Source organism: Podarcis cretensis, assembly GCF_951804945.1.
Source record: "Podarcis cretensis genome assembly, chromosome: 5".
Taxonomy (NCBI): Eukaryota; Metazoa; Chordata; class Lepidosauria; order Squamata; family Lacertidae; genus Podarcis; species Podarcis cretensis.
The window spans coordinates 24,333,367-24,360,204 of NC_137174.1; the positions used below are offsets into that span (position 1 = coordinate 24,333,367).

General features: G+C 44.4%; 1 protein-coding gene across 3 annotated transcripts in view; it reads right to left on the minus strand.

Annotated features, from left to right (window-relative positions):
• Positions 1 to 1,219: 1,219 nt before the first annotated feature.
• The window catches only part of OPN4 (opsin 4), a 41,254-nt gene continuing 15,635 nt past the window's right edge, over positions 1,220 to 26,838 (minus strand). For 2 of the 3 annotated variants that reach the window (XM_079975688.1, XM_079975689.1), the window contains 8 exons: positions 23,326 to 23,497; positions 20,930 to 21,091; positions 19,280 to 19,387; positions 17,839 to 18,016; positions 11,543 to 11,698; positions 8,197 to 8,232; positions 6,253 to 6,291; positions 1,220 to 4,379 (listed from right to left, as the gene is read on the minus strand). In XM_079975688.1, the coding sequence (XP_079831814.1) occupies positions 4,095 to 4,379; positions 6,253 to 6,291; positions 8,197 to 8,232; positions 11,543 to 11,698; positions 17,839 to 18,016; positions 19,280 to 19,387; positions 20,930 to 21,091; positions 23,326 to 23,497 (1,136 nt within the window). In that variant the 3' untranslated portion in view covers positions 1,220 to 4,094. Of the gene's footprint in view, positions 4,380 to 6,252; positions 6,292 to 8,196; positions 8,233 to 8,284; positions 8,330 to 11,542; positions 11,699 to 17,838; positions 18,017 to 19,279; positions 19,388 to 20,929; positions 21,092 to 23,325; positions 23,498 to 26,838 lie in introns of those variants that run through there. The other variant, XM_079975690.1, reaches the window with a different exon arrangement.

A 26,838-nucleotide genomic window follows, 5' to 3' on the forward strand; every position in this document is an offset into this window, starting at 1 on the left:
TAGGATGACAAGAAAAGCCTCTTGGATCCATGTCTAGAAATCAGGGGACAAACAGAAGCATGGATGAGCCCTTAGATAGGAGCCAATGCCACTGAACTCAAGGAGACTTACTTCTGAGTAGGTCTGCATACGACTGGGCTGGAGGGGCGGACTTTAAACTGCCCTTTGGTCAAACTTTAATCTGCCCTTTGGTAACTACAATACATAGATATAATTGCAGTGATGACGTGGTTGTTGCTGTCTCGCCAGAGTGAGAATACTAATGGTCGGTCAGTGCTCAGTTTCCCCAAATTAGGAAAGAATCAAAGCTGATATATTTCTGTCTGGGTGCACCCAATTGTTGCTGGTGAAGATCCCAAGAGCAGCAATGGCTGGTTTCCCCAAATTAGCATTTTAGCAGGTACACATGCAAAAAACAAGTTCATGAGAATGTGCGCACTGGCTCATTAGCAGAGCAAGAGTGCACATTTTGGGACTTTCAAAGATTTATAAGATTCCTGTTTATTTGGTTTTGCAGAGAGTGAATATTTCATATATTTCATATTGTTCAATGTTCCGTATAGATTATAGAAAGAGTTTACATTGATATTGCATTGTTGTACTTGGTCATCGTGTTGCCTTGGATATTACTGATACTGTTTGCAACACAGGGGTTTAATTGTTGGTTACTCATTAGCAGATCTGGCAACAAGCCCTTGACTGTGGTGTGAACCCAGTACATGTTATTGGTGCGGCAACAAACAAGCCAACCTAGATTATACTCAAGACGGCCTTCCTAATCTCCCTTATCTGCCCTGGGAAAGAGAGGAACCCATGGTATGTGTCTAATAGAGGCCCTAATGGGGTAGATTAGGAGGTCTGGGAGCATATGGTAGTGAAGATGCAATTCTCTGGATCGGCATTGTGAATCGGTGGAATTAAATTGGAAGCCTGGTTTGGCAGAATGACATCTAATATTTTGTTATTAGACTGTCTGTTCAATCAGTTTAGTATCTATCAGACCCTCTGCCTTAAGTCAATATCCTGCCCAGACAGATGAACGGAGGAATTATAATCAATCTCTTTCATCTTTTTATTTAGTGAGAAGAAGCCATCCTGGTTTCTGAACTGTGTATTCCCTTCTTTTCCTCATTGACCTCATAATCTTGCTTTCTACCTCAAGGCAATAATGGGGAGTAATAACATCAGAAATCAAGCAGCCTAGATATCTGGCAACAGGTTGTGGATATTTATATATACAATTTTTTTATTGTTTAAAAAGAAAAAGTACATCAAGATACTGAAAATCATAAAATATTGCAAAGTACATCGCCGTTACATTATTTGTTCCCAAAGACAATGAATTCGTTCCAATTTCCAATAAAACCTACACTGTGTTTTCTGTTATGATACTATTTTGCATCGGATATAGGTTGCGTGAAGTTCAGGTTGGGTGCTGTGTGTGGAGAGAACAAGGGAAGGAAGGAAGGAAGGAAGGAAGGAAGGAAGGAAGGAAGGAAGGAAGGAGGGAGAGAGAGAGAGAGAGAGAGAGAGAGAGAGAGAGAGAAGCAAAATCCTCTGGAGGGCAAGCTTGACTCAAGTCGCTTCTATATGGGGCAAGATGTACCACGTGATCTCCTCTTGCCTATTAATGTGAAGGTATTTCCTTGTTCTGGGTGCTGGTTACATAGGTTGAATGTCTTCCTGCCATTCTCAGGAGAGGGCAGGTTGTCATTCTCAATCCTATTTCTGTGACTTAACTGTTTTTGATGTTGAATTTTAAATTGTAACCTGCTCTGGCACTTGCTCGTCATGGGCTGGCAATAAATTTATTTGCTTATTTATCTGAAAAAGTGCCAAGTTCAGGGCCCAGGGCAGGCGCAAGTCCTGACATCTTGTTGATAGAAGCCTAGAATACACATTGCAGTTATCGCACAGAGAGACCTTCTCTGTCCCCATGTTTGCAATATATGGGCATTAAGTATGTTTACAGATTTGCCTGAAGATACAAACTTTGTATCTGGGGCAGGGGGCATGCATAGAAGCAGTCCTGTGAGTGTTGCACCCTGCATGTTCAGTCACAGGCATCACCCCTGTGCTCAGTGGGAAAGTTCTGCAGAGGGTTCCTACTTATGAGTTGACCCCCTCGGTGCCACTGGGGACCCTGAAATAGCAGGATCCCTGATCAATTATGTGAGCCCACTGCTTGATGTGGAGACATTCAGGAATGCGGAGGAGCAGGGGGTGGGGAGCAACTTGCATGAGGACATTGGAGGCATGGCTTTCATGCACACCCCACCCCTCCATCCACACTTTGGAGCATTTGCATGTTCAGCTGAATGCCTGGGCATGCATCCCATGTTGGCACTGGTACCTCCACATCATCCATTAAGTGCAACTTGGTGAAGGGTGTAGACGGGTGTCACACGGTCTTCCTGTGACACTTGTCCCATGTGGATTAAGCACAGTGCAGATGTTACGTTTTCCATGAGACATGTGCATAACCCCCATGCCTTGATCTTGACAGAAACATCTTATTTATACATTTATAAATCATCATACAGTAAAATGGCAGGCACCACTTTTTCCCTCTCCAAAGGGCTCTAGAGTCCATTTACACACGATCTACAAGAGTTGAGGTGCAGTAATATGCTATCGACTTGTATCCTTCAGCAGAACCTGTGACAAAAAGACCACTTAGCTATGCCTGAAAGCCCTATGGATGAGATATCATCCACCAAAAATGGTATGGACTGGTTGCACGATAGGATTGATATGCACATAGGCCTTGTCATGGAAGGCTGAGTGGACAGACTAGTCAAGGAGCTAAACGATAACTTTATTGTTTCTCTAAACAAGAACAGAACAGCAGCAGGAACCTCCTGACACCACTTAGCTACACACACAAGCCCAGCGCCACCTAGTGACTAAGCTATGCCATGACACTATCCACACAGGCCTTGAGTCACACATCTTGGTACCAAGTAGCTGTACAGCTCAAACCAGGAACATTGCAACACCAGGTGCCAGTCCTCTTCTCTTGGCACCAGCAGGGCTGCTGCGTGAAGAAGGAAACTGGAGGTAGTTTAAGGCAGGAGGAGACTAACACCACAGATGAGAATCCTCCTGGTCCCAGGAATCAGGCAATTGAGGACATAGGAAGCTACCTTAGACCAAGTCAGATGGTTTGGTCAATCTGGCTCAGTGTTGGGACCTTCTGCAACAAACCATGTGCTCACCCACCATGGAGCTACAGTTGTTCCCTGTTCTGGAGAGCCTATCACAAACCACTGCTGGCTGTAAGGCTTCAAAATCCCTCCCTTAATCCAGGCATCTGTTTGTTGCAAGAAGAAGCCACTAGGCTATATAGCCCTTTGAGCTACCAGGCTAGGGGGCCACCAATGCATGTGCCCACCAGGATCTTCTACAATACTTGTGAAAGGTCTCACTAAATATCCCCTTAAAAAATCAACAACGCATGAGGGACAGTTTGCTGTTTCTGTTCAGTTTATATTGGCACTGCTTTGGCTTCTGTGTTGCACACATGCTCATATTTCATTAGATGGCAGGACTGGACAACCAAACCTCCCTTCCATTCAAACCAAGAGTGAGCAAGTGCAGTTGTGGCTGATGTAGGTGCTCCCCACTCCCCATTGATAGGAGAGCTGATGCAGGGAGGGTGCCCAAGCCATCTTTGGTCCTGCCTCTTTCAGATGTGGTGGCCATTTTGTGTTACGCCACACCATGGCAGCCATTTTGCGACTGGCACATGCAACACTTTCTCAACATTCCCCCCACTGGTCAAAAAAGGTTGGGCATGTCAGCCGATTCCCTGCCTGCTGCCTCTCCAAGCGGGACATTATCAGGGATTGCCTGCCTGACAGTTGCGATCTGTGGATGGCTGGGTGTAGATTGTTCCATACAAGATTCATGTGTGAGCCTGTTCTCAGGATAAAATGGGCTACTATCTCTGTTCGTTTTAAATGCTCGACTTATTAGCACAAACATTGTGGAGAACGCAATCAACATGTAAAGCAAATTAACTATCGTGGAGCTGTTTTTGAATCTTTACAGGAAAGCCGGCGATTTTCATTCTTCTGCCCCCTCTTCCTGCTTCAGTGATGTTTTGGAAGGTTTTCTACACTAAGCTGACACATGTGTGTCTCTGGCGTAGGACCGAAGGCACTATCCTGGCACAGCCACTCTAGCCGGCTGCTGGAGTTCCTCTCCCAGCTATAGCCACAGTTCCTGGAGCACGAAGGGTCACAGTTGGATTGAAAAGGCAGCTCCATTCGCTGGACATTGCTGTAGGTTACCACAATGCTGGGTATCTGGGCTGTAGATGAGAGGTAGCAAGAATCTTCTGCCCTCACGCCAAAAGTGTACTGATCGTCACCTGTCTTAAGAAAGTACGAGAAAGAAGAGGTTAATACACAATGTGCCTGAGTTGACAACAGCCTATGGGGTGGGAGGGAAGCGATGTATATTTGCCACATGCATTGGGAGAATCCACCCTTGCCAAGTCAAAACAGGCCTCAGAACAATGTGCATGTCAAGAGAGGAGTTCAGTGTTTGTCCATCCCCACAATCAAAGAAGAAAGGTACTGTAGATACAATGCATGCAATACCTGCTAAAAAACCCTATTTTTTGCAACTGTTAAAGGCACAGCCTCTATTTGGCCACATTCCACCACTTCGGACTGCAAGTAGGAGCTACAATTTTTCGGATTCTCCTGCCTGCCAGAAGAAAATGAGCTCACCAGGGAGAATGGTTCTAGAGTCTAGAATGGTTCTAGTAACTATGCTACTTTCCTACTTGCAAGGAATGTTTTCTTTTCATAGTCAAGCATTAAAAAGTGAGACACACACCTTGCAGTCTGAAGTGGCACAGTCTATTCTAACACCTCAGGACTCTTGACACCTCATTCTGCTGCATGCAGAGACCCGTTCTCAGATTCATGCTACAGATTTACAACAGGGGTTAGCAACCGCCAGACCACATGCCTAATTAGACCTGTCCGGCTCCCCATTTGGATCGCAAGCCCATTTCAGCCAAGCCAAGCCAAGCCAAGCCAAGCCCCTTGCTCCATGTATGACATCATATATGATGTGTGGGCAATCTTGCCACTATGGAATGGGCATTAGGTAGCACCTGTAATGGTGCCAGTCACGCTGATTGGCGCACAGAGTGGGCATACATGGGTGTAAGGCGAGCCTGCAAGCAATCTGGTCTCAAGCCATTAAGGGTTTTATATACTAATGGTAACATCGTGAACTTGGCCCGGGAGCAAATTGGCAACGGGTGCAGATCTCTGAGCAGAGATGTAATCTGTAGTAGGGTTTCACTCTCATCAGCAGTTGTGCTGCAGCGTTCTGCCCTAAGTGCAGCTTCTAGATCGAGCACAAAGAGAAGCTGTGCAAAGAGGCATTGCAGTAATAAGCCTTGAAGACACCAGTGTGCTACTTGAACTACTTGTCAGTTTTCATTTCTTAGTACAGAAAGTATTGATCCGATGTGCTAGAGATCTTTCCTATTCTACTTAATTCAGGAGGGTTCTGGAAGCTTCTCTGTGTGAAAGAAACAAGCAGAAGGTTCCTGATGTTTGGGTTATTTCTTCAGAGAAGCTGAGTACAGCCGGCTTAAACAGATCTACCTCTTTCAGTCAAGGTCATGCTGACTATAAAAATGGGGCCAGAAGGAGCTTGGGCTTCACTTTCTCTTTCTATCTCTTTTCCTTCTGGCGTGGTGTTCTGTATATTGTATGCTTAGTGTTAAGGTTTAGACTTACTATAAATTATTGAAAGTTTAAGTTAAGTCTGCTGCAACTGGATTTCTTATGGACAGTGTCAATCCTGAATGTATTGGATTTGTGACCATAATGCTTATTAGTCTTCAGTGGCCGTTAAAGCTCTGCTGGATGAAATATTCATTGCCTCTGGTCTATTTCTGGGGAATCCTGCAATGTGTTTTAAGTTTTTACTCTGCTAAACTATACATTGGAATCTAATCTGGATAATATTGAGTAGAATTTCAATGACACTACTGTGGTCAAGCTCTCCTGGTGCAGGAACATCTGTAGCTGTCGCACCACTTACAGCTGGCGAAAGGTGCTTCTAGCCAGAGGCTACCTGGGTCTCCAGCAACAAAGCTGGATTCAGAATCACGCCAAAACTACATACCTGTAAGTCTGGCTTCATCATCAGCCCAACACTATGGGGAGGCCACATTGTTCACATTTCCCACAGATTATTGAAAGCTGGATGGCAACTTACCAGGCTGTCTCCAAAGATGTAGTTTCCAAAGGCTAAGTCCTAAAGAAACAATATAAAGAATTGTGCAAAGCGTCCACAATCATGTTTCCACATAGGTCTTGAACTGGTTAACCCAAAGACTCATTTTTAAATCAGGGGCATGGATAGAGTGGCCTGTTGCAAAAGAAAACAGGGTCACTGCCCCACAAAGAATCCTGTAGAAGAGGGCACTTCAGCAAGTGCCACTGGTTGTGTAAGCTGCACCTGTTGAATTTCCCTCTTCTACACAATTCTCAAAGGTGCAGGAGCCTTAAGCACCTGTTCACTTTACATGTGCATTAATTCACTGGCTTGTCGCCAATGCATGTTTACTCAAAAGTAAGCCCCATGTCAGTGCATAGTAAAGTGTATTCTTCCACCTCTGTCTTATGCATGTTTGCTCAGAAGCGCCACATAATATTTAAGGGTGCATTAAGGTTGCAACTTTCATTGCATGTACATGTACTAAGGACTGCAGGTTGATTTCAGCAACAAGACTCTGAGCTTGGCAATTTCTTCTTTTTTTTACAGGGCGAGAATGGAGGCTGTGAAATAGTGGATTGGCCCAGGCTTGCACCCTTCCAACTAGCAACTCACCCATCCCAGCTATGCAGAGTGAAAACCGATCACCTGCTAAGTAGCAGTAGATGAATGCAGGAAGAGGTTTGAGCTAATGAAGGGAGGAAGTGACTGCTAAAGATGCAGGGGAATTTTGCGCTTCCTGAACCAACATGTGAATTAAAATGCATTCAAATCCATATTTTTCTCCATTTTGTGATGCAGCACTCTAACCAATAATTCTGTCCGAGACAAAACATATATTCTGGGGAAGTGGACACAGAAATGTGTATATTGGTGAAAGTACTGTTCAAAACTGCATTATATTAGGGGAAATGGCTTGCAAAAATGTGTCTTATTAGAGGAAATGGCATATAAAAGATGTACATTGGGAGAGAGGGGCAGACTTTTAAAATAATAATAATCGCAGACTGATGCAGAAACCAGGCAAATTGAATTTAAGATTGGAGAAACAAGAAACTGGCATGAACAGATTTACCCAGACCTAGATACTGTCCTAGAGAAAGGATTTTTTTAAAGAAACTAAGCACTTTTGATTCTCTTTGCCTTATGGAATATGCAGTGGTGACTGGACTATGCTCCCTATGCAGCATACAGAAGATTTACAAAGAGTGGCAAATACTGAGCAGTGAAATATAACAATATGCACCCCTACCACTACCATATTACAGGCCAGAAAATAAACAGCGAGATATTTGAGCTATAGCCAGGGCGCAAACTATTAGCAGTATCAGGAACTGTTGGTAGGGAAAGGCGCTGCTATGCACTGGCCTTCTGGCAGTGTGGTCATAGAATTGTAGAGTGGGAAGGGACCTTAAGGGTCATCTAGTCTAACCCCCTGGAATGCAGGAATCTCAACTAAAGCATCCAGGACATATGGCCATCCAACCTCTGCTTGAAAACCTTCAAGGAAGGAGAGTCCACCTTGAGCTCCTTGGAGGAAAAGCGAGATAGAAATGTGATGGATTAGACCAGTGGTTCCCAACCTTTTTTGGGTCATGCCCCACCTAAGCATATCTAAAATCCTGACCCTCCCCCATGACATATAATTCTTATTTTTCAAAAAGTGAAATCCTATTCATGTGGAGGAAACCTAAAAGGCCATTAACTTGGTTTAAACAAGCTTCCAAATTGCCCCCCTTAAAAATCAAATTGCACCCCCTGCGGGGCATTGGGAACCACGGGATTAGACGGATGGACAGAGATATAAATAAATCTGAGCATGTCAAGTGGGAGGTGTTTAATATATGGCATGGTTGCATTGCTTTCCCTGAACATCCCCATCCCTGAAAGAATCACATGAAATGTTCACACTATGAAAAGAAACCAGCAATCTGGGATATTCACCTCTGCCATAGAAATGTCATCTGCATCCACTGAAGTCTACAAAAGAAGGGAAAGAAAGAGTGTGTAGCAGTGCAGACAGTTCTTACCCCTGGATATGGAGTTGTCACAGCATGATCCTATCCTTCTCTAAGTGCTGTGTGAGAAGGATAATTCCATATGTAAGTTATGATTGCGCCCTCTCTTAATAACCGTGCAATGTATTGTGCCCAGTGCCCGGTGCAACTATGACTTGGCCAAATGAGGAACGAGGGGCGACCAATTATTAGGTGTTCTTTTCTGCCATCCCAGGACTGGCACCACCCGTTGCACCAGTGCTGTGCTGCACACGATAATATATGCCCAAATATACTGTTAAAAAGGTAAAGGGGCCCCTGACCACTAGGTCCAGTCGTGACTGACTCTGGGGTTGCGGCGCACATCTCACTTTAAGGCCGAGGAAGCTGGCATACAGTTTCCTGGTCATGTGGCCAGCATGACTAAGCCGCTTCTGACGAACCAGAGCAGCACACGGAAACGCTGTTTACCTTCCCGCTGGAGCGGTACCTATTTATCTACTTGTACTTTGACATGCTTTCGAATTGCTAGGTTGGCAGGAGCCTGGACCGAGCAACGGGAGCTCACCCCGTCGCAGGGATTCGAACCGCCGACCTTCTGATCGGCAAGTCCTAGGCTCTGTGGTTTAACCCACAGCGCCACCCGCGTCCCAAATAAATATACTGTTATGCCCAGTTTAAACGACCACCCCATCCCGTTCCCATCTTACAGGACTAAGAGCAAATGAGATCAGAGGATAGGACTGAGATTATTCCAGCAGCCAATCACAAAACAGCAGCAGGCCCATAGAAGCTGCAGCAGGTGAGAACAGCTCCCTGATCTAGAAGGGCACAGCCTGGGGCCACAGGGCTGAGCTCAAATGCCTCTGGGGGTGTGAATGCAGGAGAGGAAAGGCAGGGGAGATTGTGATGGGGTGAAGGGGCAACAAGCGCGGAAAAGAACCACTTGCACACACAAAGGCACCCAAGGAAAGAAAGGTTGCAAGCTGAATAAAGTGTGTATTTTGTGCATGGGGGTGAGGCTGACGGGGGGGGGGAGACGGGGGGGGGGAAGCAACATTGGCTGGACACAATGTTGCTTTGTTCCCTCCTAGCCACTATTTATAGAAATGCATTATTTATGGGACACGACTGCGGTCACAGGGAAGTGAAACAGTATTTTGGATTTTCCATAACAAAAGGCACCATATAAAAACAAGCCAAAACGCAAGAGAGAGAGAGAGAGAGAGAAAGTATAAATATTCTGCCAAAGATGCCCTTCTGAGGGCAACAGTGACAGAAAGTGGTGGAGAGCTGGAAACAGAATGCCGGATGTTTATTTTTAGGAGGAGAGGGGCGTCAAACTAAATTTGCCAATTCCCCTGTGACTTTGGCAGTGTAGCAGGAACCCCCCCCCCCATCATTCACTTTGTACAAACTTCACACGCACTCACACTCACACACTACATACGCTATGCTTCTGTTATAAATTCATAGAAAATCAACCATGCATCGGATTTGCACTGTTCTCCTTTTATTTTACTCCATGAAGGAAGGACTACAAAATGGGGAAGGTTTGATACAGGGCACCATAATCCCTTCACCATCCCAGCACATCCACAGGAGCCCTGCCCAGTTGCTATGCCAACCCTGATGGTCCTAGACAGAAGACAATCAAGATCACAAAGAACTTGCATATGGGAATGGATTCAGCATGGACTGGAACAAAGGACAATGATCAGATCTTCCCTCAGGGGGCAGGAAACTGTGACTACCTTTTGTCTTCAGAAAATGACTCATGGGGAGGAGGAGAAGGGAACCAGCCAGGTGACAGGACACTCAGGTTACCACCCCAACTCCTCCCTCAACCCCTCCTTTCTGTAATGTATGCATGATGTTTCTGGGGGTGGGCTTGACCTAGAGGATGGGAATTTCAAAAGTTTTTATAAGGTCTGGCACACCATTTTTCTGTGTCTTTCCTCTCACCTGCAAGTGAGGGGAGCACCCTGTTGCAACAGTCAATAAAGGCCAAGCCTACAGGCTGCTGATTTGCTCCAAATTACTCTGGTTGGTGTCTTTACTTTTTGTCCAAGGGAGCCCTCGGATTTTTCCGGTAACAGCAGCAATCTGATGTGCAGAATGGAAAGGACCAACAGCAATGTGTACATCCCAGCAATGGAATGTGATAGGGAAACATCCCCCTGTTAGAAAATGTGAATGCCAGGCTGCTGTCAAAGGCACAGAAGGAGGGCCGGTGCAAAGACAGAAACAATAGCCCTGGTTAGAAACCAGCTTCAGGCAGACCTACATTAAAGGGTATGTGTTTATGCATGGCTATCAGTGAACCAAAATGTCTTCACCTATCATCATCAGCATTCACACATACAGTGCACACAATTTCCCTCATCTTGGGTCCATCCCACCAGTTTCCACCCTTAGAAGGAACACTCATTGGGGAATGATATTAATATTTTTTGGAAGATGGGTATAAAGAATAAATTATTATTATTATTATTATTATTATTATTATTATTATTATTATGTTCTTCAAGGTGGGTGCTGCTCCTCTGTCTTGTGTAAGTTATGTAAGGATGTGTAAGTTATGATACAGGCAGCAGAGTTTTTCTTTTTAAAAAATGCTCTGCCCAATCTTATCTGCCATGAGCCTCACAATTTCTTTTGAAAGATTTCTTGCTCCCCACAGCACATTCTCATCAGCACTGCTCTCCCCTGCTTATGTTTGGCACGTGCTTTGCATAATGATTTCCGTACAGTTGCCGGGCACACAACATTTGCTGTTTTGTGCTGCGGCCAACCCTCCCCTTCAAATGTTAGTGACACAGGATCTCCCATGCTGCAGAACTGGCAAAAGGAACAGCACACATGAAAATCATAATTAGTGAAGTGGGAGTCGCTTGACTGCCAGGCATCTTTTCAAATTAACAAGATGAAATAGGTGACAGCTGCTTGTGGGTTGGTGTTGGAGATTGCGATCATGCCAATAGGTGTGAGAAGAGGAAGGAGATTAGAGTGGTGTCACAACCAGCCAGAATATGTGCATGGACTTGTTGTGGTTTCTATAGGGAAGCACTCTTGTTTTTAAAAGGGAAAGCATATCTCACAAATGAAATGGACAAACTATTAACGTCTCCTCTATTTGAGTCTCCTAATGGCAGCTTTCTTATACAAGTTACTGAAGGCATTTGGGAGGAGGGGATGGAGAGAGAAAGAGAAAAATTTACTGACATGGAATAATACAAGCTGAGGCAGAGATCTGCAGACCTGTTTGCTCTGAGAATAGGACGTTTCGTTACCTTTTCGAAAATCCCTGAATCGTGGCTTTTCAGTTTAGATTTGACTTTGACATCGTTCATTTCCGCCGTGGTGTCTTCACCCATCTCGTACGAAACTTGCCCGCTAGCACCTCTGGAGTTCAGACTAGAGATATCCGCCTCTGTGTCAGTCCATTCCTGCAGCGACAGGCCAGCATGATTTTTTTTCAGAGAGTCTCTTTGGGTTTAATTGCTTTCCCTCAATCAGTTCAGTTATGTGCCAAATGGCTCTCATTAGAGAAAAGAGCCAGAAATGTGAAAGGGACTCCAACAAATCCTGTCTTGGGGCCAGTTTAGACAATCAGCAAAATCAGGAGGGGGGGGGGATGTTCCGAGACTGCATCCATTCAGGCTCTCTCTCTCCTCACCCACCCCTCTTTTTAAAAAGCAGACTTTCCTACTGCACAAATGCCCTGCTGGACACCCTGCACAGAATAAAAAGGCCCAATGAACACACAGCATTCTTTGCTCCTTGCCTACACCCTATATCAGTGATGTTATCTCCAAAGGAGTCAGTAGTTCTTATCTACTTTACAGCGATAATTCATTTATGGCTCTGCCTTGTGCAGTAATGTTACCCGCCTGGAGAAGAGGAGGGTACAGTCCAAACGAAGGTGTTTTAATATGGTTTGGGTAGTTTCAAGTATGGAAACGGAGCGCATTCTACCCTTGTAGCCCTGTCTATCATATAAGTGCTTAATAAACACATAAGGACAACAAAAGAGGATTTTGCAAGCCCTTATGGTTGCTAAGAGTCTTATACTTTTCTGCCTGGAAAGATAAAACACCCACCAAGTATTATGCAATGGTTTGAGGACCTCACGGAGCTACTTACATTTGAACATATTTCATATAAACATCATTTTTGTGTGGATACCTATTTGGGCACCTGGAGGACTTGTATCAATTTATATGTTCTACATTAGATGTACATACTGATGCTTACAGCACCAATAATAATAATAATAATAATAATAATAATAATAATAATAATAATAAATTTTATTTATATCCTGCCCTCTCCAGCCGAAGCCGGGCTCAGGGCGGCTAACAACAATAAAATAGCACAACATTCTAAAATCATTTCATTATAAAATTAATTCAACTCAAATTGATGGCAACCATTAGGCTAAAGTTCTGTGAAGATTGCCAAAGGAGGGAGTCAGGCTGTGCCCTGACCAAAGGCCTGGTGGAACAGCTCTGTCTTGCAGGCCCTGCGGAAAGATGTCAAGTCCCGCAGGGCCCTAGTTTCTTGTGACAGAGCGTTCCACCAGATTGGAGCCACAGCCGAAAAAGCCCTGGCTCTAGTTGAGGCCAGCCTAACCTCTCTGAGGCCTGGGACCTTCAGGATGTTTTTGTTTGAAGACCATAATGTGAACTGATGGTGGCCTGTTGTTGTTGTTGTTGTTGTTGTTGTTGTTGCTATTAGTATAACTCATATATTATTTTTCTTTTTAATCAAATTTAACTATTTTTCCATTAGCTATTTCATTTAATTTCTGTAATAATGTCCCCTCTTCCTTTTCTTTGTTAAGTTTACAAATAAAAATATTTTTCTTTAAAAAACCCCAGAATAAACCTGTGTCTCCTGCATGCTCTCATTTTTCCAAGTGCACATTCTGTGTCCCATCGCATACCATCCCCACCCTGCTGTCATAGTATATGCTGCAGATTTAAGTGCTCTTGGACTGAAAATAATAAACATTCTGTACAACACTGAGCATATCAGGGACATGGTTAGACCAGGGTTCCCCAAACTTGGGTTGTTGGGCTACAGCTTCCATCATCCCTGACCGCTGGTCCTGCTAGCTACAGATGATGGGAGTTGTAGTCCCAAAACAGCTAGTTTGGGTTGGATCAAAGTTTGGGAAACCCTGGGTTGGACCAAACCTTTCCCACCCAATATGCTTGATTTGATAACTACTACCCTCAGTCCTTGGCATTGGTCACTAGCCCCCATTATAGTCTTGTTGTGATGGTGAGCAGGTCCAAGCAAGGCCAGGGCCAGACTTCAAGGGGACTCTATGCACGATTTAGCTGATGGGACCCACCCCACAGCCACAAATGCCCTAAGGATAGCTACTTATTTCCTTCAAATCTGAAGGGAGGGTGTTCCACAGGGTGGGCGCCACTACCGAGAAGGCCCTGTGTCTGGTTCCCTGTAACCTCACTTCTCGCAGTGAGGGAACTGCCAGAAGGCCCTCAGCGCTGGACCTCAGTGTCTCAGCAGAACGATGGGGGTGGAGACGCTCCTTCAGGTATACTGGACCGAGGCTGTTTAGGGCTTTAAAGGTAGCACCAACACTTCAAATTGTGCTCGGAAATGTTCTGGGAGCCAATGTAGATCTTTCAAGACCGGTGTTACATGGTCTCGGTGGCCGCTCCCAGTCACCAGTCTAGCTGGTATGTTCTTGGCCAGCTCATTTGGAGGTGGAGCCAAACAGTTAGGTGGCTGCCATGAATGGAAGCTAAGTTTGGCTCCTAAGCTCTATCCACACACCTCCGCTTGGGCCTGACAATAAGTGGTGGTTTGAGCTGATGAAGGGCCCTTCTATGCCATGGGCCCCTAGTAGAGCTGGGGGGGGGGATTCACATCTGGCACCAATGTACCCCTTTGGTTTCAGATAGTATATGAGTAAAGGTAAAGGGACCCCTGACCATTAGGTCCAGTCGTGGCCGACTCTGGGGTTGTGGCGCTTATCTCGCTTTACTGGCCAAAGGAGCCGGCGTACAGCTTCTGGGTCATGTGGCTAGCAGGACTAAGCCGCTTCTGGCGAACTATAGCAGCGCACGGAAATGATGTTTACCTTCCTGCCAGAATGGTACCTATTTATCTACTTGCACTTTTGATGTGCTTTCGAACTGCTAGGTTGGCAGGAGCTGGGACCGAGCAACGAGAGCTCACCCCGTTGCGGGGATTCGAACCGCCAACCTTCTGATTGGCAAGCCCTAGGCTCTGTGGTTTAGACCACAGTGCCACCGAGTCTAAAAAGCCCAGGAACAAATTTTTAGGGCCCTCCTACGGCTATGGTGGCTCATTTACCAGAAGTAATGTATTAATCATTAACTCTGGAAGTGTATACTCGATTCTGACCCCACTAAGCCTCCTGGCGTATGTTTTGCTCTAGGGAGCTTAGTTTGGTCAGAATCAAGTATACACTTTCAGAGTTAAAGCTAAATACAATACTTCGGATAAATGAGCCACCATAGCTGTGAAAATTTGTGTCCCGGGCTTTTAAAGACCCGTCTACCCATGTCATATCTGAAACCAAAGGGGCGCATTGGTTGCTAGATGTGAACTATATTGGCATTATTTTCAGCAGGGAATGGCAACCAGGTGGCAGTATACCATAATGACTGCTTGCTATTGTGCTCAGGGACCCCTATCAGAACAAAATCTACCCCCTGCCCCTATTGAAACCCATTTTGAGGCTCCATAGAAGGAAGGGAATGTTTTGCTCTTCCTCCTCTCAGACGTCTCACTGACTGCGACCTACTTATTTTGTCCCACAGAAATCAACAAGACTCTTTCCTATCTCAAAGGTTTTGTTGCTTCTTCAGCACATCAGAGTGTGAAAAAGAGACAGGAGCTTAAAAATAATAATAAATCTACATGATGCCATCATTTCAGGCTAATCATTCTGAAGTATAGAGAGACACCTGAGAGATTTTGGCCTTGCTGGAAAGAAAGGCCCGTTCTGAAAAACAACAAGGAGCCACAAAAATAATTCATGGAAAGACTAAAACATTTATCTTGTCTCATGTAGAAATGCGTATGTTGTACGAACATGGGAATTCCCAAGTTGGCTTTATTTTAGCAAGATCTGCTTTGTTGTATTTTTAATCAGGGATATAAAATAGATGGAGTGCAGAACCCACACAGCTCCGAAATCTCCTGTAAGAATTTGGAGCATGTCAGCCTCCCCTAAAAGCACATTAACCTAAAAACGTAACAGCTTAGGGGGCATAATAGCATTTTTGTGTTTTCAGAGCTCGTCTAAAAAAATGAAAAACTGGTTGAAAAAGAACACAATATTGTGCCTTGGATAGCACAGAAGGAAAGTCTCTCAGATTCCAAAGTGAAGAACCACTTCCGGCTTCTTTGCAAGTAACCACTAAGTACTTAGCAGTGATACAGCAAGCTGTTGAGAGCTTCTGGTTGCTGGGAGGGTGGGGGGATCCGTTGATGGATTTGTCAATTTGTCTAAATCTGCCAGCAAATCTCTTTCTAAATTCAGCCTGCTTCACCCTACAGAAGCATTAGCCCTCACGTCACAAACTCGTTTCCTTCCCCCTTCCCCCGTGAGGGCTGCATTCTGTGTTATTGTTGCAGAACGGAACGATCACATATTGCATGCAATTAAGTTGCACTATTGCAACCTTGCACGGCTGGCTTGTTGAAATGGCACAAATTAATTGCATGCAAGGTAGAGAGCCTAGCACAGAGAGAGCTTTTAAGCTCTCTGCCTTGCTCACAGGGCTCTGGGATTGTCTCGCGGGAACTTGGATGGCCCTGTGAGATCTTGTGAGAGCCTCTCAGAGTGCTGTAAGCTAGGTGGAGAGCTTAAAACCTCCCTGCCTCTCTTGGAAAACAAGGGCGGTTATGTGGAGGTGGTTCAGGTATATGCGTTTTTGCATCCCCAGAACACACACAAGACATGACCTTCCTCAAGTAATAAAGGTAAAGGGACCACTGACTATTAGGTCCAGTCGTGGCCAACTCTGGGGTTGCGGCGCTCATCTTGCTTTATTGGCCGAGGGAGCTGGCGTACAGCTTCCGGGTCATGTGGCCAGCAGAACTAAACTGCTTCTGGCAAACCAGAGCAGCGCATGGAAATGCCGTTTACCTTCCCGCAGGAGCGGTACCTATTTATCTACTTGCACTTTGACGTGCTTTTGAACTGCTAGGTTGGCAGGAGCGCGCCCCGTCACGGGGATTCGAACTGCCGACATTCTGATCGGCAAGTTCTAGGCTCTGTGGTTTATCCCACAGTGCCACCCGCGTCCCTCCCTCAAGTAATACTTCACTCTTTATATATGCAAAAATCTTGTCGACTAGAAGTTCAGAATTTAGGCGAATTCAGCCATGATCAGGCAAGGAATCTAAAAAGAGACTCTTTATAAGGGGTGGGGGTGGGGCTTCATATATCGCTGGGCTACAATTCCCATCATCCCTGACCACTGGCCACACTGGCAGGGCCAGATAGAAGCTGGGGTCCAACAACCTCTGAATGGCCACAGGTTCCTTATTCCTGCTCTACATGACCAGAAGCCTCTAGCTGCCTGTAGCAGGTGCTACTGCTGGTGAGTCCTTTTTTAGCCTTCTCTCCGCTGTGCTGTTGCGAACCCCCTCATTCACCTGCTGGAAGTTCAGGGATTTTTCTTGCAGCACCAGAGGGTCCCCACTTGTCGAATGCTCTCCCTAGGGAGACTCGCCTGGTGTCTTCATTATACACCTTTAGGTGCCAGGCAAAAATGTTTCTCATTAATCAGACCTTTGGCTGATTGACATCTGATGCCCTTTTAAATGTGTTGTGGACGGGAGGGCTATTGGGTTGTCTTTGTTTTTATTTTTATTATGTATTCTGTGTTTTTTATATTGTGAACCGTCCTAAGATTTACGGGTATAGGGCGGTATAAGTAAGTAAGTAAGTAAGTAAGTAAGTAAGTAAGTAAATAAATAAATAAATAAATAAATAAATAAAATCTAATAGCTGCTACAGCCAGCCAGAGACTTCTTGACCACATGGAAGCTCTTTTGGGGGCTTAGTAATACAGATCTGTAGACCTCCAGAGAGAGATTCCAGAGATTTTGAGCTCTCAGTTATAGAATCGTTGGGTTGGAAGGGACCCCGAGGAATGCAGGAATCACGACTAACGCATCCCTATCAGATGGCCATCCAACCTCTGCTTAAAAACCTCCAAGGAAGGAGAGTCTACCACCTTCCAAGGGAGTTCATCCCACTGTCAAACAGCTCTTACCATCAGAAAGTTCTTCCTGATGTTTAGTCAGAACCCCCTTTATTGTAACTTGAAGTCATTGTAGAACAACAATGGAGTCACATCCATTGCTCGGCTAGTGTTTGCCTCTGACTGCATCTGCTGTTGGCACGTGGCCCCAGGAAGGTTCCTGACCAGTGAGTATGGCCCTTGGGCTGAGAAAGGATTCCCTACTGACAACTTAAGCATGGACACGTCTAATCTATGCCCACCAGCTTGCTGTGCACCCCTTTCATTGATACTGTAGATTAGACAATGTAGATGAAGGTTATCCTTACAGATTCACTGTCTGAGACAGAGGAGAGCCGTCTGTTTCCTCTTGGCAGCCCATTCATATCAGAGGACTGGCTGGTGACAGTGAAACGTCTGGTGGAAGGGAAGCTGTTAGATCTGGAGTCCTTATGAGAAACCCTTAGCAGAGATCCAAGGCAGGGAAGAAATTTTGCAATTGCCATTCTAAAGGAGAAGAAATTAAGCCCATCAGTATTTTTTCTACCTCTGCAAGCACAAAACACAGACTAAAACATTTCTGTCCTTTCCGACTCAAGCTAAAAACATACATTAATTCAAAGAGAGGGAGAGGGGAAGAGCGTGAGAGAGGCCATATTGCATTAAAGACCTTATTGGACTATAAAAGGATATGACTGCACTGTGGAATCCAGTTTACAGTTGTGTGCATCAGCCCATTCACAGGCAGAAACACATGTTGACGGTGTTTGTTCCCACCAGTATCAAAATATAGCAGGAAATCCTGATTGCTATCTGCACCATGAAATGTGAAAGGAAGCTGCTCAGATGAATGCGTACTCTTTGGGTCTGCAGATGTGGTTCGGGTCCCTGCGTACGACATGTAAGCTGCCTCCAGTCAGGCATCAATACAAAAAGGAACGGACGCTTGCATTTTCATTTCAGCTGGCAGAATCTCCACATGGTGGGTGAGCAGTCCATGCGTGGCAGCTTCACAATGGGGTTTCTGCTGCTATTTGGTTTTCTCCTTATGAACAACAAAACTATCCGATCTTAAACACTGACATGCCTGCAAACTTCACGGGCATGCATACCAGTCACTGTATGTATGTGTATACACACACACACACTCATTGTACAGTCATATGATCTTTACCATTCAAGAACTGTCAAGCAAAGAGACTTCCTCAATTCAGCAAAAAAAACCTCATTTTGCCTGGGGTTTTTTCTGACTTTGCATTTAAGATGGAGATGATTTGATGCTGAGATTTTTGACAGTTGAGTATAGCTGAGCATAAGAAGGGGGCTGTTGATGGGTGCTGCTTGTGAGAAAAGCTGCACCTGCTTAAATCCCCTGTATGTGCACTTGTAAATAGTTACTAGCCTGCTGAGATGCTACCATCAGTTTCCATGCATGACATGGGGCCAGAGTGGCTAGTAAAACAATTTTTGCCTTTTCACTGTGGGCTGGTGGAGGAGGGATGGGTCTGATGGATAGGTTTTCCTCCCTCCTTAGCCAGTGTAGAAACCAAGCAGACTGACAGAGGAGAAACAGAGAGATCAGGCCCTCCTCCATGAGCCCACTCACTCATTGGCATGGAAACCTTTACTGCCGACACCTACTAGGTGAGATGTTAAATATAAGATAGTGTTAATATGACAGGAGTGGAATCCCGTATTGCTTGCGGTTGCCCTAAAAGAAGACCTGTCACTGGTTGCAAGCCCCAGTTCTTTACAAAAGGTGAAACATACCTGTATTTGGGGTGGGCAATGGCGTAAACGATTGGGTTGTAGATGGATGAAGCTTTGGCAATCACTGCAGGTATTGTGTTCATTAAGGGAGTGAGCACATGGGAGTACCTAAAGCAAAGCAAACACACTTTCTTAGATTTAATTCTGCCAGGGTATGGCTACTGTCCCTTTCCTCCTTTTACATAACATACTGTACTTTTGAATGCCCCTCCACAAAATTCTTCAAAGTGCTAGTCCACACTGGGTAAATTCAGACACGCAAAATCTTCTAAATAATGCACCTCGGCTGAACTTAGGAGCACATTCACATGGAAAGCAGATTTATCAGCGTCCTCCCTGCCCAAAGGCATGCATTTAAAATAATGAAAAACCTTGATCTGAAGCAGCAACTCGGCAATGGCATAATTAAATAGATAATTAAGTAGATTAAAAGCAAGATCCTCTATTAAAACAGCAACATCACCTGTCCAACACTGCAAAACAATGCACACAAGCAATTAAAAAAACAAATCGCTAAAGCACAGCATCAGCAATTGAAAAAGAACACTGTGGCCATTAAAAAAATTCAACAACAAAAAAGTGGCAGCTGGAGTAAAAGCAGGAAGAGCAGGAAGGAATGCCCAACAGCAAGTGGAATCAACAGCATCTGCCTTGGTAGCAAATGCGTTTTGAAACAAGAGCATCTTCACCGGTTAGCTGAGAAGTGCTATGGAACTGGTCATGTGGCTTTCCACTGGTAAGCTGTTCCATTATGTATGAATGATGAAGAGGAGGCAGCCATGACCTTTTCTAATCTTACTGGGGGACAGTGATATGAAGGCACATAAGGCCACCATATCACTGAAGTACAGCAAGTCTGGATATGGTTAGTGTCTGGGTGGAACAACCTGTGTGCCACTAGGGGTTCCATGACTGAAGGAGGAATGGGTGGATGACCAGGCAAAAACCTTCCCTGTGATCTCAGAGAAAGAGGACCACAAGGAACTTATGGCAGCAGTGAAGCCAAACTCCAGCTTGTTTATTTATGGAATTAATATCCTGCCATTCCTCCTCAAAGCTGAAACAAGGATCAGCCAGCCAACATTCCTGAGCTTAAGCTGGAGATACATTTCTTTTGTTTTGCTCTGATCAGAAGCTGAGTTACAGAGTTCTGCCCCGGTTGAAACTTCCAAGCCAGCTTCAAGAGCCATCCACAGATATGATTTGAGCTTTCTGGAGATGATTTCTGCAGCCACAACAATGGCATCTTTTTCAGCCATTAATAATATGGGCTTTCCCCCCTAGGTAGCTGTGACTTTATCTGTGTTACAGTCTCCATGTCAAACCATCCCTGGGGATGGTGGAACGGGTGGCATCATGTGGAAAAAGGGGTTTGGGGTTTGTTTGTTTTTTGCATGTCTGCACTGGCCAATATCCTCAGTTCCAGATAAATCTAAAAAAATGTGCCTATAAGATCAAATACCGGTGGCTAACACATGCCACATTTATCATCTCCCCTACTTTGGTTACGGCTGCCGAATATAAGGAACTTCCTGCAATCAAGCACCTGGAATCATTGGTTGGCCGTTTGTGGTGTGCTTCATTCACTGTTTCTGCTCTCATTTCATTTCCCCCAGGCCCCTTGCAGACATAACAAGATTTTTTGATTACCCTGCAAAAGCCAGCAAAGCTACCATTGAATATGGAGACCAGGAGAGAACATAAAGCAAGATGATAACCAGGGCTACTTTGGCCATTTTCCATTCATTCGTCATCCTCTGGGACAGCCTTTGAGATTCTTTTGTACCATCTGAACTGATGGTTTGAACAGCCCTGAGGAAAAGAACAAAACATGAATGAAGGAACAAAAGTGAGGTCTGCTTACGCAGAATGCCACTTGTTTATTTATTACTGGGTCAACGCCATTGATATCCAAAGGTCCACTTTCATGAATGGAAGCACATAGATGTGTTTGTGTTGTCAATTTGCCCTTTTCACAGATGCAGCTTCAGCAGTCCCTGAAAAGCCATTTGGGAGGGTTAGGGGCTCTCAACATAGGAAGCCAACTTGTACTGAGTCAAGCTATATGTGCATCAAACTCAGTGTTGTCTCTGACTGTTTTGGTGGCTCTGCAGAGTCTCAGGCTGGGCTCCTTCCCATCATCAGCTTTTTGATATTTTACCAGAGTTGAACTTTGAGCCTTCCACAGGCAAAGCACATCTGCACTGAGCCATTATGGTCCCTCCTTCTTCTGCTCTGGAGCAGAATGCAACATGATGGAGGGAGCTGCATTTGGGGCAAAATCACAAACTCCAATTATATGAGAGTGCTTCTGCATGTGGATCTTTGAGTGCAAGCATGTGGTTTTCTTTCCCCAATATAATCAGTCACAAGATTCTCATCCACAAGAAGCAGCTGGTAAATTGGGCATGAAAAATTCAAATCTTCGGCATGTGCTGCCAAAACCTTCATTATCTTGCCAGGCTCATCCATCAATACAAGCTCAAAACTGTTTCAGAGATGTTGATTTGTTATCGTTACCAATAAAGGGACCCTAAGAATTACAGCTCTGAGACAATGAGGGTGCCAGAGATCTCTAATATTGGCACCTTCAAAAAAACCTGCATTTCACAACTTCTTCAGGGCAAGAGATTTTCAGTGAGGTTTAAGCCTGCAGTGTAGAACTGCCCATTGTGTATACCAGTGTTTCCCAACCTTGGGTCTCCAGCTGTTTTTGGACTACAGTTCCCATCATCCCTCACCACTGGTCTTGCCAGCTAGGGATGATGGGAGTTGTAGTCCAAAAACAGCTGGAGACCCAAGGTTGGGAAACACTGGTGTATACCCCTCATACGGAGAGTGCAGTGTGCATGCAATGCCATTTTTAATCTGATCATGCTGCAAAGGTGTCAAACTTCTACCCTCCCTTCCACCTGTATCATTCTTTTTTCACTTAACACACCTTCTCCCCATCTTCAGCTTTATGCAACAAAAATGCAGGTGTCATTCCTTATTAGGTGGGATAGCACAGTTGGTAGAGTATGAAACTCTTAATCTCAGAGTTGTGGGTTCAAGCCCCATTCTGGGCAAAAGATTCCTGCATCGCATGGGGTTGGACTACATGACCCTCAGGGTCCCTTCCAACTCTACAATTCTATAGAATAACAATAATAGAGTTGAAAGGGACCCTGAGGATCATCTGGTCCAACCCCCTGCAATGCAGGAATATGCAGCTGCCCCATACAGGGATCGAACCTGCAACCTTGGCATTATCAGCACCCCATTCTAACCAACTGAGCTATCCAGGTTCTTGATGATTCTGATTCCTGTAGATGACCACACATGTTCCTCATTCCTTCCTGTGCCTATCAATCCTGGGGAAGGATTCTCCAAGACAGCTCTCAACAGAAGCAGAACAAATTGTGCAAACTATGAAAATGGAGGCAAACTGGACTAATAATGATGCTTTAGAGTAGACCCACTGTAATCTATAGGATTTCTCAACCAGTGTGCTCCAAGCATCAAGGGAGTCTGGATCTAACCCACCACTAAGTGCTTTCAAAAGAATACATTAAATAAAATCTAATAAAAAAGATGGGAAAGGGGGACAGACACAAATGAAGGGAAATAACTGTTGGCAGAATTTATACAGGTTGCAGAATTTTGCTTTCCATGTTCGTTTTAAAGCAAAGAGTACCAACAGCTCTGAATTAGATTTACCTTCCATCCAATACATCATGTCAGTTCTTAATTGCAACCCTGGTTCTCATTCATCTTTGTAAATTAGACTCAAGTAAAATCTGATTCGTCTCTGTCTGTTCCAATCCTCAGATAATTCATGGAGCTATTCTCCAAATCAGACACCCTAATATCTCTCTGAAATCTGATCTAAGTGCCTATCAAAATGATGTGGGAACATGGCGCAGAATCTACAGCCGTTTTTGCCTGCACTTCATGTTCCTGTTTTGTTTCCTACTGGCTGGAGGTCACAACTTTGGGGGGAAGGGGGTGGGGGACAAAGTAACCTTCCACTAACGCAAACAATGGGAAACACATGCGTGACTCACCTGTTTGTATTCCGGATGGCTCTGAAAATGAAGAAATAGCTGTATATGATGGCAATTAGGGGAATGAAGAACACAAAGCAAAAGAGGAGCATTGTGTAGGCACGGACCGATGGGGTGAAGGTAATATAATCCCAGGAGCAAGATGTCAGGAGGCCTTCCGGAACATAAGCACCTTAGCAGAAAGACAGGGGGGAAAAAATAAGCTTTCCCTCCAAAAGTTATTGGAACTTAAATTTAAAATGTAATCAGAAATTTTATTTCAAGCTTACTAAATCTGTGCAATAATGCTGTAAACCACATTTCAGAGGGTAGCCTTTTGCTGGCTTGCTTTAGAAAGTTTGTAGTTAACTCATAGGATTCATTGCCACGTAATCGTGTGGCAATTTAACAACTAGCAAATTTATTCTGGACTATGTTTTTGTGGACTACAGACAAACAGACAAACAGACTACAGACAGTTCCTGCTAACCTAGAAGTTCGAAAGCACGTCAAAGTGCAAGTAGATAAATAGGTACCGCTCCGGTGGGAAGGTAAACGGCATTTCTGTGCACTGCTCTGGTTCGCCAGAAGCGGCTTAGTCGTGCTGGCCACATGACCTGGAAGCTGTACGCCGGCTCCCTCGGCCAATAAAGCGAGATGAGCGCCGCAACCCCAGAGTCGGTCATGACTGGACCTAATGGTCAGGGGTCCCTTTACCTTTACCTTTATGTTTTTGTGGACTACAGCCCACCTTATTGGATCCATGAACTGTTTTCCTGAGTTGCAGATCAGCAATAGCTAATACTGAGCTGGGTGGACCAAGACTAGATGTCTCTGTATAAGGCAGTTTCCTTAGGAAGGGAATAGTGAAAATCACCAGTATGCTGCACATGTGCAAGTGAGTTGTGCTTGCACAAGAGACTTCCACTTATGGAAGAGCACCTTAGGATGCAAGCTATTGCACTGAGGTGATTAATATCCTGAAACTGAATAAAGACAATAATACTGGTCCATTATGAATTTGTGTTACAGTGTAAACAAGTTCAGTGCAGCTCAGATCTGACATTGTCCTCTTCTTGCTTCAGCTCCTAGAAGACTCCTGGTGTCCCATTACAGAGATGGTTTTTAATTTATCAACCTTGCTCTGGCCACAAGCTAGATTGTGCAGACTGACACCTCACTATTCCCTGCTGCTAATGGGAGGAGGTTTATTTGATAGGCTTTGATGAACAACTAACACATCTCCTTTTGTTGGCTAAAAAGAACCATACCTCTTGTGACCAAGCACAAGATGAAATAGATTATTAAAGCTCTCAATAAAACCACCAGCAGAATAGAAATTAATTTGGTACATATAATTAAGTTTGTGGTTAAATAAACATTGTTTTTAAAGAAACACAAAAGAAATAGGAACTATTCTCCTGATGGATGTTGTGTAGGAATGCAATTAACTGCGGACATTAAACTGCTGTAGCCTCAGCGATTCCCAGCATTCCCACCAATAACTTCTATCTTTTCTGCTTTGGGAAATGTCACACCAGATGTTGAGCCCAGCTTTCCCTATTGATCCCGTGAGAGTGCATATTTTGGATACAATGAGAATCTAATTATAAACCAGTGATTCTAATACTCTGTAAGTGATTATTCTGCTTCATCAAATTATGCCTCTTTTTGAAGTGCGCTTTCTCATATTGCCTTCTTAAGCTATTCGTGAAACGAAAGAGTCTCTTGTCAAAGCAACTGAAATTTGCTTGTTGTGCATCTTGCATGGATAACACATATTGAGTTGGTTTTTATGAGGCCTCAGCCCTGGTCAGCTTGTTAGCCACACAGAGACCTTTGCCACAGGTGACATGACAGGAAGGGCAGGAGATTTGCAGGTCATCATTGGCCAACGAATCAATCTCCACCATTTGGCACTCCAAGAAGACTACAGTTGCTGCAGCAAGGTATTCCATAGCCCTCCTCCCCATGCAAGAATGTTCGCTCTGAGCTGAGATGTCCTCAGAGTCTGCCTGCACCACTCCTGTTTTCCCAGAGCAGAGGTAACAGTAGTAAACAAGTAAACTAGTAAACTCTTAAGCTTATTATGATTATGATTATTTGTAGTAACAGCCCACCTGTTAAGTTGTGGGTGAACATATCAGACGACACAGCGATTCTCCAAACAGCTTTTGTTTATTCACAGGCCAGGACAGAACTGAACTGAAGGGTTCAGTCAGCCTGCTTATACAGAGCTCCAGTACAACGTTACTGTAACAACTTTCTAAAACTATCCAATCACTGAACGTCACTTTTGATCCCTTATTTGCATAACTATCTACAGTATCCCCCTGCTGGCCCAGGGTGAGAACTTCAGTACATAACACCACCCATCACCAAACAGTCCCAAGGAAGGATACAGAAACATAACAATTCAAATGAGTATAATGTACAATTAAAATCATAAAATAAAACCCACAAACACAACCAATATCAGAACAACAAAGCAGCAACACAGAAATGCAATGCACAGCAACGTAGGATGGGGGAAGATGTCCACTCAGTCAAAGACCTGGGCAAAAAGGCACATCTGTCAAGAAACATGTGCTGATAGTGCAAAGCACACCTTATTCTGAAATACTATGTAAATTAGAATATGGTATGGAAATTCTGTTTCACAACTAGATGGATTGGAGGGAATTAGCAGGCCAACTCTTCAATTAGGTTAGGAAACAAGCTCTGATTGCCCTGTAAAACCTATTACAATGTTATCCTCATGTTATTTCTACTCCATATTATTTGCTATGCGCTTTATTGCTTCATGCTGCTATGTTTTGATTAAAAGCTCAGAACATCATTCTCTTTCACATGAAGGTAGCAATATGCTTTGAACGGCACATTGCACATCAACAAACCAACAGAGCTGTTTCAGTTACAATTCTGAGTTTCTTATTTCTGTCTATGCTCTACTCCCTGTCTCACTGGGTTGCTAACGAGCAATTTGAACTTTGATTAGAGGACCCAGTTAACAGTAGTGCATTGGCCCGGTCAACCCTAACACTGATTGGATCTCCAGATTAATACCCGGGGGGGGGGGGGAGGCAATGAATATTCAATTTTACTGCCCCCTCCCATATACTTGCACCTAGCACCCCATCTCTTTGACACACTGTGAAAACCTAACCTTAGAGCACAGCAAAGTAGTAAAATGTTGGGAACTGGATCAAACACACACACTATTCCATGTCATCAAGGCTTTCAGTATGGCCCCCATTGTGAACAATGAATCTATATGAAAATCAGGAAAATATCCTGTATTTATTCATGCCTATTATTTATGCTGTTCAGCTCAGCTTGAATGCAGAAGGTTATGCAAATGTTATGCAAGATGCCCCCCCCCCATAATTTTTCATCCCTGATTTTATCTCCTCTTTTCTCTGTAATTCACTAATGAGTTTCCCAGCACAGGCGTCACTGCAATGTAATTGAACGGACCGTAAGCACTACAAAGCTTTCCCCCTTGGTTATATGTCTTTGAGATTTGTTTGCTCC